Source organism: Aedes aegypti, unplaced genomic scaffold (assembly GCF_002204515.2).
Source record: "Aedes aegypti strain LVP_AGWG unplaced genomic scaffold, AaegL5.0 Primary Assembly AGWG_AaegL5_hic_scaff_2146_PBJ_arrow, whole genome shotgun sequence".
Taxonomy (NCBI): Eukaryota; Metazoa; Arthropoda; class Insecta; order Diptera; family Culicidae; genus Aedes; species Aedes aegypti.
Window position 1 is genome coordinate 1,492 of NW_018735650.1, and position 14,432 is coordinate 15,923.

Below are 14,432 nucleotides of genomic sequence, written 5' to 3' on the forward strand. Positions count from 1 at the left end.
GATTTATTGTCGGCGAATTTTCATAAGTGCATCCAATGTATTTCGATAGTCCATTTGCCTGAGTGTATTGAAAACGCACGGGCCTATCGATCGCAAGGTCCTTGGGTTCGATTCCAGGTTGCCGCGAAAACATGTTTGGTTTCACAAGGCAACGCTACGAATCTCAACCCGATTTAAATAAGGCTCCCCCAAAACTACGCGACGTTTTACGGCGACAGCGACACGATTTCGTTGTCGTGTCGCTGCAAGCACTCTTCTATGGAACCATCTTGACTGACACGACGCGAATCGCTTGCGAAATCGCGTCGCTGTGGCTTATCAACAGTGCATCAGCGAATCGCGACGTTTTTTTTTTTTTTTTTTTTTTTGTCGCTGTCGCCGTAAAAAGTCGCTTAGATCTGGGGGAGCCTTTAAGTCGACAGACGTCTTCAAATCCTTGAATCATTCGAGTGTATCAAAAGCTGTTCCTCTAGTGGAGGTTTGCTTTGGGTACGGATGCACCGCTACAGTGAGTGCCCAGCCAGTGCTGCATGATGGCCAATTTTATTGATTTGCGAAAGGGTTCGGGAAGAATTCGCCATTCAGTGGCAAAGTGCACGTAACTTTTCGGGGGGATTTATTTCCTCTGTGAGAGGAATGGAATATCATTGACTGTGCAACTCTTTGTTCTAAACTTGGATGGTAGTCCTGAAAAGGACTGATTGGATGTTAGATACTGTTTTACAACAGTACGGTTGCTGTCCCAAATTTACTTCTTGGCAGCGGTCTTCTTCGCGGCAGCTTTCTTGGCTGGGGCAGCCTTCTTCGGTTTTGGGGTCTTGGGCTTCTTGGCGGCGGTCTTTGGAAGGTTTGGTGGCCTTCTGCTTCGGAGCAGCAGCCTTCTTCACACCACCGGCCTTTTTGGCAGCCTTGGCACCAGCAGCTTTGGGCTTTCTTGGCTGCAGCCGGCTTCTTGGCTTTCTTCTCGCGGCTGGCTTCTTGGCCTTCTTCTCCCCAGCCTGGTTTCTTGGTGGCCTTTCTTCTCTCCGGTAGCCTTCTTGGCCTTCTTCTCGCCGGCCTTCTTCGGTTTCTTCTCACTGGCGGCCTTCTTAGCTTCAGCTTCAGCTTGAACGAACCGGAAGCGCCGGTGCCCTTGTTTGGACGAACTTGCCCTTCTCGACGCCATTCTTCAAGGCCTTCTTGAGAATGGGGCAAGCTTGGCGACATCGCATTTGTAGTTGGCGGCGATGTACTTCTTGATGGCCTGCAGGGACGATCCGTTGCGTTCCTTCAAGGTTTTGATGGCAGCAACAACCATGTCGTTGACTGGGGGGTGGGTCGACGGCTTCTTCGGCTTGCCCTGTCCCTTGGGGGCCCTTGGCTTCTTGGTCTTGGCTGGCGAGGCAGCCGGGGCTGCGGCAGCGGCTTCAGTGGCAACTTCAGACATCTCGATAGGTAGCTAGAGTAACACTCACACGATGGCGATAGTAAACGAATGAATGACGGAAATTCTTGGCAACAGTGCGGTGTTCGATTTCGTCGTCTGTGTTAGGGATGCAGACATGGTCGTCCACTGGATGACTGTTCGCGAAATATTGTACATATTTTTGGTAACACCTTTTTAAAACGCATTTTTTCCGGTAATCGCACTAAGTATTTGCCTGTCTAGTATGTCCGTTTGGTGAGTGCATGAGTCTCGCTAGCAGCCCGTCATCGCCACATCGGGCCGGTTTCGCGAGAAGCACCGCTGAGACATGTCTTTACAGCACCCGTGCGCCATATGGTGTGGCTTTGCTCGATAAAACAATCAATAGTAACTATTGAACAATACCACCCTGCACGGCGGGTGGTGAATTTGGGCAACATGAATGGTTGCTCTTTGCGGTGACATGCGGGTATAGCCAGTATGCCGGTGTCTAATGGCCCCTAATGAGCCTCAAACAAAGTCATTCCCAGTGCCGACCGAGCGATGTTACGCGTTTGGTTTTAGTAAAACTTTGAACAATGTTAATTTGATGTTTTTTCATCAAACATACCGAAAACTTGGGCTCGACTATGACGTCAGTCACACGAGTTTGTGCCATTTTGTCCGGAAAACAATGTCACCAAACACTAATCACCTTCCACCTGTGCACTGTTGGTTGGTCGAATGTGTGCAAATTGCTGGCATTTGCCTCAGCCATCGGCGGCAACTGCATTGGAAAAGGACAGTGCACGTGCTACTATGGATCTAGTTTTATCTGAGAATGTTTTACTTCAAGAAGCAAGCAAGCCAAAGCAAGCACCCTCCCTGCGGTGGAATCTGCAAATGAGCTAGTGCGAAATCTGCCCGAATAGGCATCGGTTTTGCTAGCTGCAGTTGCATCGAATGAACATTCCATACAATCTCTTCTGGCGGCAGTAGTACCGGACATGTCGCGCTGAATTCGCGACAAATTGTTCTCGGAAGTCCCTAACATGCCCCACGGCACGTGTTCCGGTGTAGAAACTGCACCCTACACTCCCCCGATCGAGATATATTTTTGTGTACAGTGCCCTCAGGGGCTGTTCAACGTGTCTGTCCGTGCTAGTACTGAGCAACACCCGAGCCAGGAAGCCGAATGGCAACCACACAACGTGTCATGTCACCATCATTCGCAAATTTCATAACGCCAACAATGACCATTTGCAACGCGCCCACCACCCATTGTTTCGTTTGACCCGTTACATCTCGAAGACACACCACCCACCCATGAGCTATGTGAATGGGCCCCATCAATGGGAACTGATTGATGGCATTATCGAGCTTATCCGATCGATAACATTTGCATCAACTCGTCCCCTTAATGCTACAACTAGATAACTCGAAAATCAAAATTTTGAGATGTGCAACTTTGAAAGTATGACCGTTTAACAAGGTGATGGTTAATCGCAAGAGATTATGATTGAAAAATAATCTTTAACTTGTGTATTTTGAATCACACGCTTAAGACCTGTGGATATTTTGCAGATCTAATTAAGAAAAATGTTTTTGACATATTGAAGTCAAAAATTTCAAATTTCGAGTTATCTAGTTGTAGCATCAAGGGGACGAACTGTTGTTCGATAAACGTTATTATGATAGCCTGAACTGCTGGGATGCTCTTACGAGATCGTTTGTAATGGGACGCTAGAAAACATAATGAGCTTCTTTCCAATACGTTGAGAAGAAACTTGTCATCATGCCTGCCTAGCTAGCTAGTCCTATGATGTCAAAAATTGTCTAAACTACTAACATGCAGCACAACCGATAGCAAAAATGAAGTTGTTAAGGTGCAACATGGCAATCAGCATAAATATTGAACTTTAAACGTTCTGCTAGTGAATGAAGTGTGGTTAAGGTACAACATGGCTGGCACAACATTTTTTTTTTTGCAATCAGCAGAAATGTTGAACGTACGAAGTGGATCTTCTTGTTTTAAATTCAAACTGATGGAAAAACTTAGATCTAGGGTTTTTTTGTGAACAGATTTTTCCCTATACTGCTTAACAATTAAATTCCTATTATTTATTACGCAGCTGAATGGGGATCCAAATCTCTGCAACTGTAATCGTTATAATTAATCAATACTGAAACTGATAACATCGAATAAATAAAATGAATTGAATAAATTCAAACTGATAAGAGAGGGGGGTGTTGTCACGTATGAAGTCACCGCCGTGGCACTACCTCAGTCGGTTTCAATAGTGTGATAAAACAGTCTAGTGTCAGATTTTCAAAATCAACTCTTTTTCGGGATTGAAATAGTGGCCCTGAAAAGGGCCTTTTGGTTTGGTGTGATTGAACGCAGTGTCGGTCGTCATTTACTTGGAGCTGGTGTATTTGGTGACGGCCTTGGTGCCTTCCGAAACGGCGTGCTTGGCCAACTCTCCCGGAGCAGAAGCCGGACGGCGGTTTGGATTTCGCGGGATGTGATCGTCGAACGCTTGTTGTAGTGGGCCAGGCGGGAGGCTTCGGCGGCAATACGCTCAAGATGTCCGTTGACGAAGCTGTTCATGATGCTCATGGCTTTCGACGAAACGCCAGTGTCGGGGTGAACTTGCTTCAACACCTTGTAGATGTAGATGGCGTAGCTTTCCTTCCTGCGCTGCTTCTTCTTCTTCTTATCGCCCTTGACAATGTTCTTCTGGGCCTTGCCGGATTTCTTCGCGGCCTTTCCGCTGGTTTTCGGTGCCATCGTGCTGCTAACGTTGTTTTAGATTCCAAACGAAAACTGAAACTGATGCCCGACCGAACCAGTCGGTTCTCTTTTATACCCGTAGAATGGTGAGCGCTGTTCCGCCCCTTCGCTTCGTTTGCTACTTCATCCATTTCGTTCGTACCATCCTAGTATGAGTGCAGCGCAGGGCTACGCATGTATAAAAGATACCCTCATCCGGTGAAATCACCATCAGTACCGCTTACGTACGCTTCGTGAACGTTTGTTTCTCAAGTCCACTCAAACTCAACCACAAAATGTCTGGCCGCGGCAAAGGAGGCAAAGTTAAGGGAAAGGCAAAGTCCCGTTCCAACCGCGCTGGATTGCAGTTCCCAGTCGGTCGTATTCACCGTCTGCTCCGGAAGGGCAACTATGCCGAGCGTGTCGGTGCCGGCGCTCCAGTCTACTTGGCTGCCGTTATGGAATATCTGGCCGCTGAAGTGCTCGAATTGGCAGGAAACGCTGCCCGTGACAACAAGAAGACCAGAATCATTCCCCGTCATCTGCAGTTGGCCATCCGCAACGACGAAGAATTGAACAAGCTGCTGTCCGGTGTTACCATCGCCCCAAGGTGGTGTTCTGCCCCAACATTCAGGCTGTCTTGCTGCCGAAGAAAACCGAGAAGAAGGCATAAGTTACTACACTGCGTGCATCAAACCAAAAACCGTCCTTTTCAGGACGACAATATCCAGTCCACCGCTAGAGAGTTGTTGTTGAAATATTGCAGATTTATCTAATTTAGCCACAGAGAGGATCGATGAAGAGATATCGGCCATATTATGACCATTTCTGAATCAATTCCTAGATTCCGCGGGGGAAACGTTTGGGCTTCTTAAATGTTCTGTTCGGGATACCTCGAACTTTCGATTTTTGGAGTTCAATTTGCCGAAACAGAAACATAAAACATTGAAACAGCCAGCCCTGCGTGAGCTGTTCCTGAAGAGAGAGGAGGGTAAACTGTTCATCCAGTTCCTGCCCCATTTTCTACTATCTACTGCTTGACAGTAGAAGAGTTGATGAAGCAGGTAGTATTTAAAAACTTATATTATTTATTCGAGGAAAGGCTATATCAGGAGCTCCTAATATTGAGGGAATCAATCAATTTCCAAACCCCACAATTATAACTATCATAGGGGTGTGATTCAAAGTAAACAAGCCAAAGATTACGTTTCAATCATACGGTCAAACTTTCAATGTTGGATGTTCGAGTTGTCTAGTTTGTAGCAACAAGGGGAGGCGAGCTGGGAAAGCTTCTGAATCCGGAAAAGAGCATAAGAAGAAGGGGAAACATACGGCCGGTACCAGAGAATGAAGTCCGCGCTGGAGATGCACATTCAAAAGTGTGTGCAAAGCGAAGCATGAAGGGACAACTCGAGTTGTCGGTTGGTTGACGTACCTCCCCTCATCAGTGTTGAGAGTATGATCGTTCGGTTGGTCAAGGGGCTTTAGGAAGTAGTTCCCCCAGGGGGAACAAACAGTTTTAGGTACACTGAAGGGAAAAATTGCTCACACAACTCTTTTAGGGAATGCTCTAGTGGCCCTGAAAAGGGCCGTTTTGTTTGAGAATGGCAAACTATAATGCAGACCGAATTTAAGCGCGTTCTCCCACGGATACGGCGAGCCAGCTGGATGTCCTTGGGCATAATGGTGACACGCTTGGCGTGGATGGCGCAAAGGTTGGTATCTTCGAAAAGACCGACCAGATAGGCCTCGCTCGCTTCCTGCAGGGCCATGACAGCCGAGCCTCTGGAAGCGCAGAATCGGTCTTGAAGGTCCTGGGCGATCTCACGAACCAGACGCTGGAATGGCAGCTTGCGGGATCAGCAGCTCAGTCGACTTTTGGTAGCGACGGATTTCACGCAGAGCAACGGTTCCTGGCCGATAACGGTGAGGCTTCTTGACACCTCCGGTGGCTGGGGCGCTCTTGCGAGCGGCTCTTTGGTAGCCAGCTGCTTGCGAGGAGCTTTTCCTCCAGATAGACTTACGAGCAGGTCTGCTTGGGTACGGGCCATTGTGTTAGATGATGATTAATTTGCTTTCAATCCCAAACGGATCAGTTGAAACGCAGCGACAGAATGAGGGTCAAAAAACCAGGCAGTCCTCTTTTATATGCTCATATCGATGCAGGCAACAATCGGAAGCCACGGAAGAATAGAACAAGCAAGAGATGAAAGAAAGACTCAACCTCGAGTGGGTATAAAAGTGGCCGCTAGTGTTTGGCGCAGCCATCAGTTCCAGTACTACCGTCGTCGAACACAGAACCAAATTCATCCAAAATGACCGGCCGTGGCAAGGGAGGCAAAGGGACTCGGGAAAAGGAGGCGCAAGGCGTCATCGCCAAGGTTTTGCGGTGATAACATCCAGGGTATCACCAAGCCCGCCAATCCGTTCGTCTGGCTCGTCGTGGAGGAGTCAAGCGTATCTCCGGACTTATCTACGAGGAAACTCGTGGTGTGTTGAAGGTGTTCCTGGAAAACGTCATTCCGTGATGCCGTTACCTACACTGAACACGCCAAGCGTAAAACCGTGTACCGCTATGGATGTTGTCTACGCTCTGAAGCGTCAGGGACGCACCCTGTACGGTTTCGGAGGTTAAATCGCATTCCAAAGTTTCGCTCTTCAAACGGCCCTTTTCAGGGCCACCAAACACACTCATCAAAGAGTTGATATGACAAAATGTTCACACACACTAAAAGCAAGGGTAATCTAATGGGACAAGCACTACACGCTTTTGCAGTCCGGCTGGTGGCGTGGCTTGGGGAGAAAATTCTCGTCTCCGATTGGAAGACACCATAAAATGCCAATATATTATATCGTCCCCTTAATGCTACCAACTAGATAACTCGAAAATCAAAATTTTGAGATGTGCAACTTTGAAAGTATGACCGTTTAACAAGGTGATGGTTAATCGCAGAGATTATGATTGAAAAATAATCTTTAACTTGTGTATTTTGGAATCACACGCTTAAGACCTGTGGATATTTTTGCAGATCTAATTAAGAAAAATGTTTTGACATATTGAAGTCAAAAATTTCGAATTTCGAGTTATCTAGTTTGTAGCATCAAAGGGGACGATATATATACCATACATAGTCTAGTCTAGTCAGCACTGTCATTTCCCGGGGTGGCACACTACTGTTGTTACTTACTTGTTGTGCTTCGGTTTCGGTTCGAAAACAACAACCGCTATGATGGCCACGCCGGGTTGAAACTCCAGTGCGTGCATCTTTCCATACCAATCTCACGTGCATGCATCTCAACTCCGGACTTCAGTGTAAGGTACGGAACGCTCGTTCGTACCACTCCCTATTTTCACCCTCATCAAATTCCATTAGGATTGCGTTAGGAACTTCTTAGTTTGCCTCGCTCGGTTCCACAATGCGATGGAACGAACAAATATTTCATCATGTTCCACACTGTGCCTTATGAGAAATGTCCCATAATGTCCCCGCTCACTGGATGCGGTTGCAATCAATATTTACAAGCACTGGAATTGTGTTCGCGCACCCCGAAACGAAACGAATCACCGAACCGGGAGAAAGACGGGAATTTGAGGAAGGTCACCGGGAAAATCGTTTTGAACGAACATTTTCAAGCTTCGAAGCTTTCATTGAAATGCATTGAAAGTGGGATTGATGATAATGTCTACCGTAAAATGGGGTGTTTTCAAGCAACTTCTAGTATGTCAATAATTAAACAAAGGACAGCCCTACTACAGTAAGGACCCGATTTTGTCAGCCCCTCGATGAATTTTCAAATTTCGACATGGGTTACATGGACTTTTAAAGAGGGTACGTGGTAAAGCATGACGATACCAATTTTTTGACAAATCTAAAATTGGCTGACAAAATCGGGTCAGTACTGTATTCTCTCGTCGCGTGCCAAACACAATTGCTGAGGATCCTATGACAGATTTCTGAGATAATCATGAAAATGTGTGATTTTTGACGTAACTGCAAAACAGGGTGTAAAGGAATTTGACTTTCGCAAATGAAAACCATATTATGCCAACAACAAAACATAATCTTTTTGATCAATAACTTTGATGCTTTCATTCATTTTCATAAGTTATGCTCAACCTTAATCAGATAATACATCAATATTATCGAACTTGGAACTCCTGCAAACGCAAACCGTTTTCTTTTAACTGCTAGATCTTTCATAGTTATTAATCTGGAACTGTCAATACTTCGTTAAAATTGTCTTGAATTGTTTTTGATACTTGAATGCACAGGATCATAACCTATATACAGTTAACTCTCCCTAACTCGATATTGAAATTGGCTTGAATTGGTTTTGATACTTAAATGCAACAGGATCATAACCTATATATTTGCATTTGCTTCTTTGAATGATTGTTCTTCTTCGTCTTCGAAAATAGCCCCTATTTGTTTTGCTGGTCTGCTCGAATAGGTAGACAGTTTGACAGTTCGATAGGTAGATTTGGTTTCACTCTTCGCGCAACTCGGGTGCCTCTGAGAAATAAAAAAAAAAATTCCCATTTTTTCAGGCTAGACATTTTAGTAATATTCAGTAACAAACAAAATAGTCCCCTTAACCTTTACAATGCAGTTTTACTTCACGGAACAAGCCTAAAGTATAATGGAATATATATCGGCATAAATCGAACGAGTTTTGTAACTTGGAAAAAGTAGAAAAGATAATCCCCTAACACCCCGCTAACTTTCAAAAAGAGACTTTTTCCATAAGAAATATTAAAGGCGAAATCTAGATAACATTTTCAAAAGCTTTTGTCTGCGTTGTGATCTCAATTAAATATACTTATGTTCTGGGTTACCCACATATTTTTGTTAATATTGTTTCATTGTTTTGTAGTTGAATCTTTTTTGCCAATAAAATTCTTTCAAAAATGGTTTGAATCGTTTTCAATATCTAGACTCCACAATACCTAATATTAATAGATATCCCCGATCACATAATGCAGCTCACAATCCTCCGAACAAAGCAAGCATTTCAGATGACTGATATATCGACTTCCGACGTTTTGTGACTTTTTCAAACTTGATGGAGAAGTTCAATCCCTTAAAAACCCCACGAGTCCTTAACACCCCATTTTACGGGTACTAACTTCTTAAAAAGGTTTCACTTTCTCAATAATTAGCAATGTAGTACAATGTTTGTTTGATTTTTTTGAGCTTGGCTCTAACTTTTCGACTCAAGAGTTTGGAAAGAAAAGTTTACTAGCCTAAAATAATCTTGCCGAAAGTTTTTGCACTCAAACATATTGGATACAAAAAAAAAAAAAATCCTAAGTTGTTGAATATCCATACCACAATAAATCCAGATTTCCTTGGGAACAGCATTTTAAGAGTTTCTAATCTCTCATTAGTTAACTAATCGATTACAAATTGAATAGGTAAGGTAGATGCTGCTACATGTGTGGGTTTGTTTTATTTTTTTAATTCACCCTAGATTTTAATTACTTTAGAGAAACATCAATTTAATGAAACACTGATTTATTTTGGCATCTTGGAGTTTTTGTCGGCCAAATATCTGAAACTCGGCAGTAAGACGCACTTGAAGGCATAATGTTGATAAATAGCAGTTAAGGCCTTCCTTAGTGTAGTGGTAAAGTCGGTCCCAACAAGCCATGTGAGCAAAATGGTCACATAAAAATTAAAGTTGAGAAGCCGGCCAAGGAAAAATGAGAAGAAGGAAGAGGCATTCGCAAACCCCATGTGCGAAATAAATCAAAAGAATGAGCACAAAAAATTTTGATAATGAAGACGCGTTCACTCCAACGGAAATGCTCCACGTGTAGTAACAGCGGCGGAAGTAATTTACCGGTTTCAATTTGAGTGTCAGGGAGCTCAGGGCCAGAATTTTTCGAGCCGCAAATTTTTCTCGCGTGCACGCAAGCAAATGGCGGCGGTGCTTCACTCTCTTTCTCTCGTTACCCAAACTGCGATGGGGATGTGAGGCGTTCGATTCGCCAATCACGCTTATAAATCAGTTACACCGCATGTGGGGAAATTATTTCCTCTGGAAGTTGGCGATCGAAGTCCCGTTATGTGCAGTTCAGAATCAATCGAAAGGCACGATGATGACTGATTCTGAATCTTGCTTCGGTACCTACGAAATTGTGCGGCAAGCACAAACTGTATTAATTTGCTCTCATCTTTGGAATAGTGGAAACAGCATTGGATTACGAAATCAAAACATACTGAGCAAGGTCGACCCATTGGCCCCGAAAGATTGAGATTTTCAGAAGCCAATCCCTGGGCCTTAGTATATTTTACTGCCAATTAATTTAATTTGCAACATCCACAAGAGTAATTTGATTTATTCCGCAAGGAAAATAGTGGCAGTTCGCTCATACTGGATCAGCTGTCAAGATACTTTGGTAATTAGCAGCAAACTGTACTTGACCGCTCTACTTGGGATGTCGATACTCAGCCTGCCCAGAGGTCCGGTACGTACGGGACCTGTGAACTAGACTATCGAAAATGCATACATTTTGCATTTTGACATACGAACGCTTTATGTTTCGTTTTAGCATCAACTCACATCCAGGCGTCGGTAGGCGGCGTGGGTGTACGCACAGACCTAACGATCGCAAGGTCCTTGGTTCGATTCCAGTTGCTGCGGAGAAACAATTTTTTGGTTGCCAATGTTTTGGGGCTTTTCATAAGGCAAAGCTATGAATTTCAAACCCGATTATTGTGGCGAATTTCATAAGTGCATCCAATGTATTTCGATAGTCCATTTGCCTGAGTGTATTGAAAACGCACGGGCTATCGATCGCGAAGGTCCTTGTGTTCGATTCCAGGGTTGCCGCGAAAACATGTTTTGCGTTTCACAAGGCAACGCTACGAATCTCAACCCGATTTAAATAAGCTCCCCCAAAACTACGCGACGTATTTACGGCAGACAGCGACACGATTTCGTTGTCGTGTCGCTGCAAGCACTCTTCTATGGAACCATCTTGACTGACACGACGCGAATCGCTGCGAAATCGCGTCGCTGTGGCTTATCAAACAGTGCATCAGCGAAATCGCGACGTTTTTTTTTTTTTTTTTTTTTTTTGTCGCTGTCGCCGTAAAAAGTCGCTTAGATCTGGGGGAGCCTTTAAGTCGACAGACGTCTTCAAATCCTTGAATCATTCGAGTGTATCAAAAGCTGTTCCTCTAGTGGAGGTTTGCTTTGGGTACGGATGCACCGCTACAGTGAGTGCCAGCCAGTGCTGCATGATTGGCCAATTTTATTGATTTGCGAAAGGGTTCGGGAAGAATTCGCCATTCAGTGGCAAAGTGCACGTAACTTTTCGGGGGATTTATTTCCCTCTGTGAGAGGAATGGAATATCATTGACTGTGCAACTCTTTGTTCTAAACTTGGATGGTAGTCCTGAAAAGGACTGATTGGATGTTAGATACTGTTTTACAACAGTACGGTTGCGGTCCCAAATTTACTTCTTGGCCAGCGCGTCTTCTTCGCGGCAGCTTTCTTGGGCTGGGGCAGGGCCTTCTTCGGTTTTGGGGTCTTGGGCTTCTTGGCGGCGGTCTTGGAAGGTTTGGTGGCTTCTGCTTCGGAGCAGCAGCCTTCTTCACACCACCGGCGCTTTTTGGCAGCCTTGGCACCAGCAGCTTTGGCTTTCTTGGCTGCAGCCGGCTTCTTGGCTTTCTTCTCGCCGGCTGGCTTCTTGGCCTTCTTCTCCCCAGCTGGTTTCTTGGTGGCCTTCTTCTTCTCTCCGTAGCCTTCTTGCCTTCTTCTCGGCCGGCCTTCTTCGGTTTCTTCTCACTGGCGGGGCCTTCTTAGCTTCAGCCTTCAGCTTGAACGAACCGGAAGCGCCGGTGCCCTTGGTTTGGACGAACTTGCCCTTCTCGACGCCATTCTTCAAGGCCTCTTGGAGGAATGGGGCAAGTTGCACATCGCATTTGTAGTTGGCGGCGATGTACTCTTGATGGCCTGCAGGGACGATCCCGTTGCGTTCCTTCAAGGTTTTGATGGCAGCAACAACCATGTCGTTGACTGGGGGGTGGGTCGACGGCTTCTTCGGCTTGCCCTGTCCCTTGGGGGCCCTTGGCTTCTTGGTCTTGGCTGGCGAGGCAGCCGGGGCTGCGGCAGCGGCTTCAGTGGCAACTTCAGACATCTCGATAGGTAGCTAGAGTAACACTCACACGATGGCGATAGTAAACGAATGAATGACGGAAATTCTGGCAACAGTGCGGTGTTCGATTTCGTCGTCTGTGTTAGGGATGCAGACATGGTCGTCCACTGGATGACTGTTCGCGAAATATTGTACATATTTTTGGTAACACCTTTTTAAAACGCATTTTTCCGGTAATCGCACTAAGTATTTGCCTGTCTAGTATGTCCGTTTGGTGAGTGCATGAGTCTCGCTAGCAGCCCGTCATCGCCACATCGGGCCGGTTTCGCGAGAAGCACCGCTGAGACATGTCTTTACAGCACCCGTGCGCCATATGGTGTGGCTTTGCTCGATAAAACAATCAATAGTAACTATTGAAACAATACCACCCTGCACGGCGGTGGTGAATTTGGCAACATGAATGGTTGCTCTTTGCGGTGACATGCGGGTATAGCCAGTATGCCGGTGTCTAATGGCCCTAATGAGCCTCAAACAAAGTCATTCCCAGTGCCGACGAGCGATGTTACGCGTTTGGTTTTAGTAAACTTTGAACAATGTTAATTTGATGTTTTTCATCAAACATACCGAAAACTTGGGCTCGACTATGACGTCAGTCACACGAGTTTGTGCCATTTTGTCCGGAAAACAATGTCACCAAACACTAATCACCTTCCACCTGTGCACTGTTGGTTGGTCGAATGTGTGCAAATTGCTGGCATTTGCCTCAGCCATCGGCGGCAACTGCATTGGAAAAGGACAGTGCACGTGCTACTATGGATCTAGTTTATCTGAGAATGTTTTACTTCAAGAAGCAAGCAAGCAAAGCAAGCACCCTCCCTGCGGTGGAATCTGCAAATGAGCTAGTGCGAAATCTGCCCGAATAGGCATCGGTTTTGCTAGCTGCAGTTGCATCGAATGAACATTCCATACAATCTCTTCTGGCGGCAGTAGTACCGGACATGTCGCGCTGAATTCGCGACAAATTGTTCTCGGAAGTCCCTAACATGCCCCACGGCACGTGTTCCCGGTGTAGAAACTGCACCCTACACTCCCCCGATCGAGATATATTTTTGTGTACAGTGCCCTCAGGGGCTGTTCAACGTGTCTGTCCGTGCTAGTACTGAGCAACACCCGAGCCAGGAAGCCGAATGGCAACCACACAACGTGTCATGTCACCATCATTCGCAAATTTCATAACGCCAACAATGACCATTTGCAACGCGCCCACCACCCATTGTTTCGTTTGACCCGTTACATCTCGAAGACACACCACCCACCCATGAGCTATGTGAATGGGCCCCATCAATGGGAACTGATTGATGGCATTATCGAGCTTATCCGATCGATAACATTTGCATCAACTCGTCCCCTTAATGCTACAACTAGATAACTCGAAAATCAAAATTTTGAGATGTGCAACTTTGAAAGTATGACCGTTTAACAAGGTGATGGTTAATCGCAGAGATTATGATTGAAAAATAATCTTTAACTTGTGTATTTTGAATCACACGCTTAAGACCTGTGGATATTTTGCAGATCTAATTAAGAAAAATGTTTTGACATATTGAAGTCAAAAATTTCAAATTTCGAGTTATCTAGTTGTAGCATCAAGGGGACGAACTGTTGTTCGATAAACGTTATTATGATAGCCTGAACTGCTGGGATGCTCTTACGAGATCGTTTGTAATGGGACGCTAGAAAACATAATGAGCTTCTTTCCAATACGTTGAGAAGAAACTTGTCATCATGCCTGCCTAGCTAGCTAGTCCTATGATGTCAAAATTGTCTAAACTACTAACATGCAGCACAACCGATAGCAAAAATGAAGTTGTTAAGGTGCAACATGGCAATCAGCATAAATATTGAACTTTAAACGTTCTGCTAGTGAATGAAGTGTGGTTAAGGTACAACATGGCTGGCACAACATTTTTTTTTTTGCAATCAGCAGAAATGTTGAACGTACGAAGTGGATCTTCTTGTTTTAAATTCAAACTGATGGAAAAACTTAGATCTAGGGTTTTTTTGTGAACAGATTTTTCCCTATACTGCTTAACAATTAAATTCCTATTATTTATTACGCAGCTGAATGGGGATCCAAATCTCTGCAACTGTAATCGTTATAATTAAT

At 45.1% G+C, this 14,432-nt stretch overlaps 2 protein-coding genes and 2 pseudogenes across 2 annotated transcripts; 1 reads left to right on the forward strand and 3 right to left on the reverse strand.

Annotated features, from left to right (window-relative positions):
- Positions 1 to 883: 883 nt before the first annotated feature.
- Positions 884 to 1,486, reverse strand: LOC110680947 (annotated as a pseudogene).
- A 2,311-nt stretch (positions 1,487 to 3,797) lies between these two features.
- On the reverse strand, positions 3,798 to 4,175 carry LOC5579078 (histone H2B). Its single transcript, XM_001657220.2, has one exon. The coding sequence runs from the start codon at positions 4,173 to 4,175 to the stop codon at positions 3,798 to 3,800; it is 378 nt and encodes a 125-aa protein (XP_001657270.2).
- A 182-nt stretch (positions 4,176 to 4,357) lies between these two features.
- Positions 4,358 to 5,032, forward strand: LOC110680946 (histone H2A-beta, sperm). The gene is made up of 2 exons (XM_021856727.1): positions 4,358 to 4,767; positions 5,002 to 5,032. Exons 1-2 carry the CDS (start codon positions 4,454 to 4,456, stop codon positions 5,030 to 5,032), a joined length of 345 nt encoding a protein of 114 aa, XP_021712419.1. The 5' UTR covers positions 4,358 to 4,453.
- A 609-nt stretch (positions 5,033 to 5,641) lies between these two features.
- Positions 5,642 to 12,777, reverse strand: LOC5579079 (annotated as a pseudogene).
- Between the last annotated feature and the right edge of the window lie 1,655 nt (positions 12,778 to 14,432).

Bases quoted from the DNA above. Each gene is read 5' to 3' on its own strand.
- LOC110680946 (XM_021856727.1), top strand. From the start codon at position 4,454: ATGTCTGGCCGCGGCAAAGGAGGCAAAGTTAAGGGAAAGGCAAAGTCC. The intron at 4,768-5,001 runs GTGGTGTTCTGC...ATCAATTCCTAG, and splicing joins GGTGTTACCATCGCCCCAAG to ATTCCGCGGGGGAAACGTTT.
- LOC5579078 (XM_001657220.2), bottom strand. From the start codon at position 4,175: ATGGCACCGAAAACCAGCGGAAAGGCCGCGAAGAAATCCGGCAAGGCC.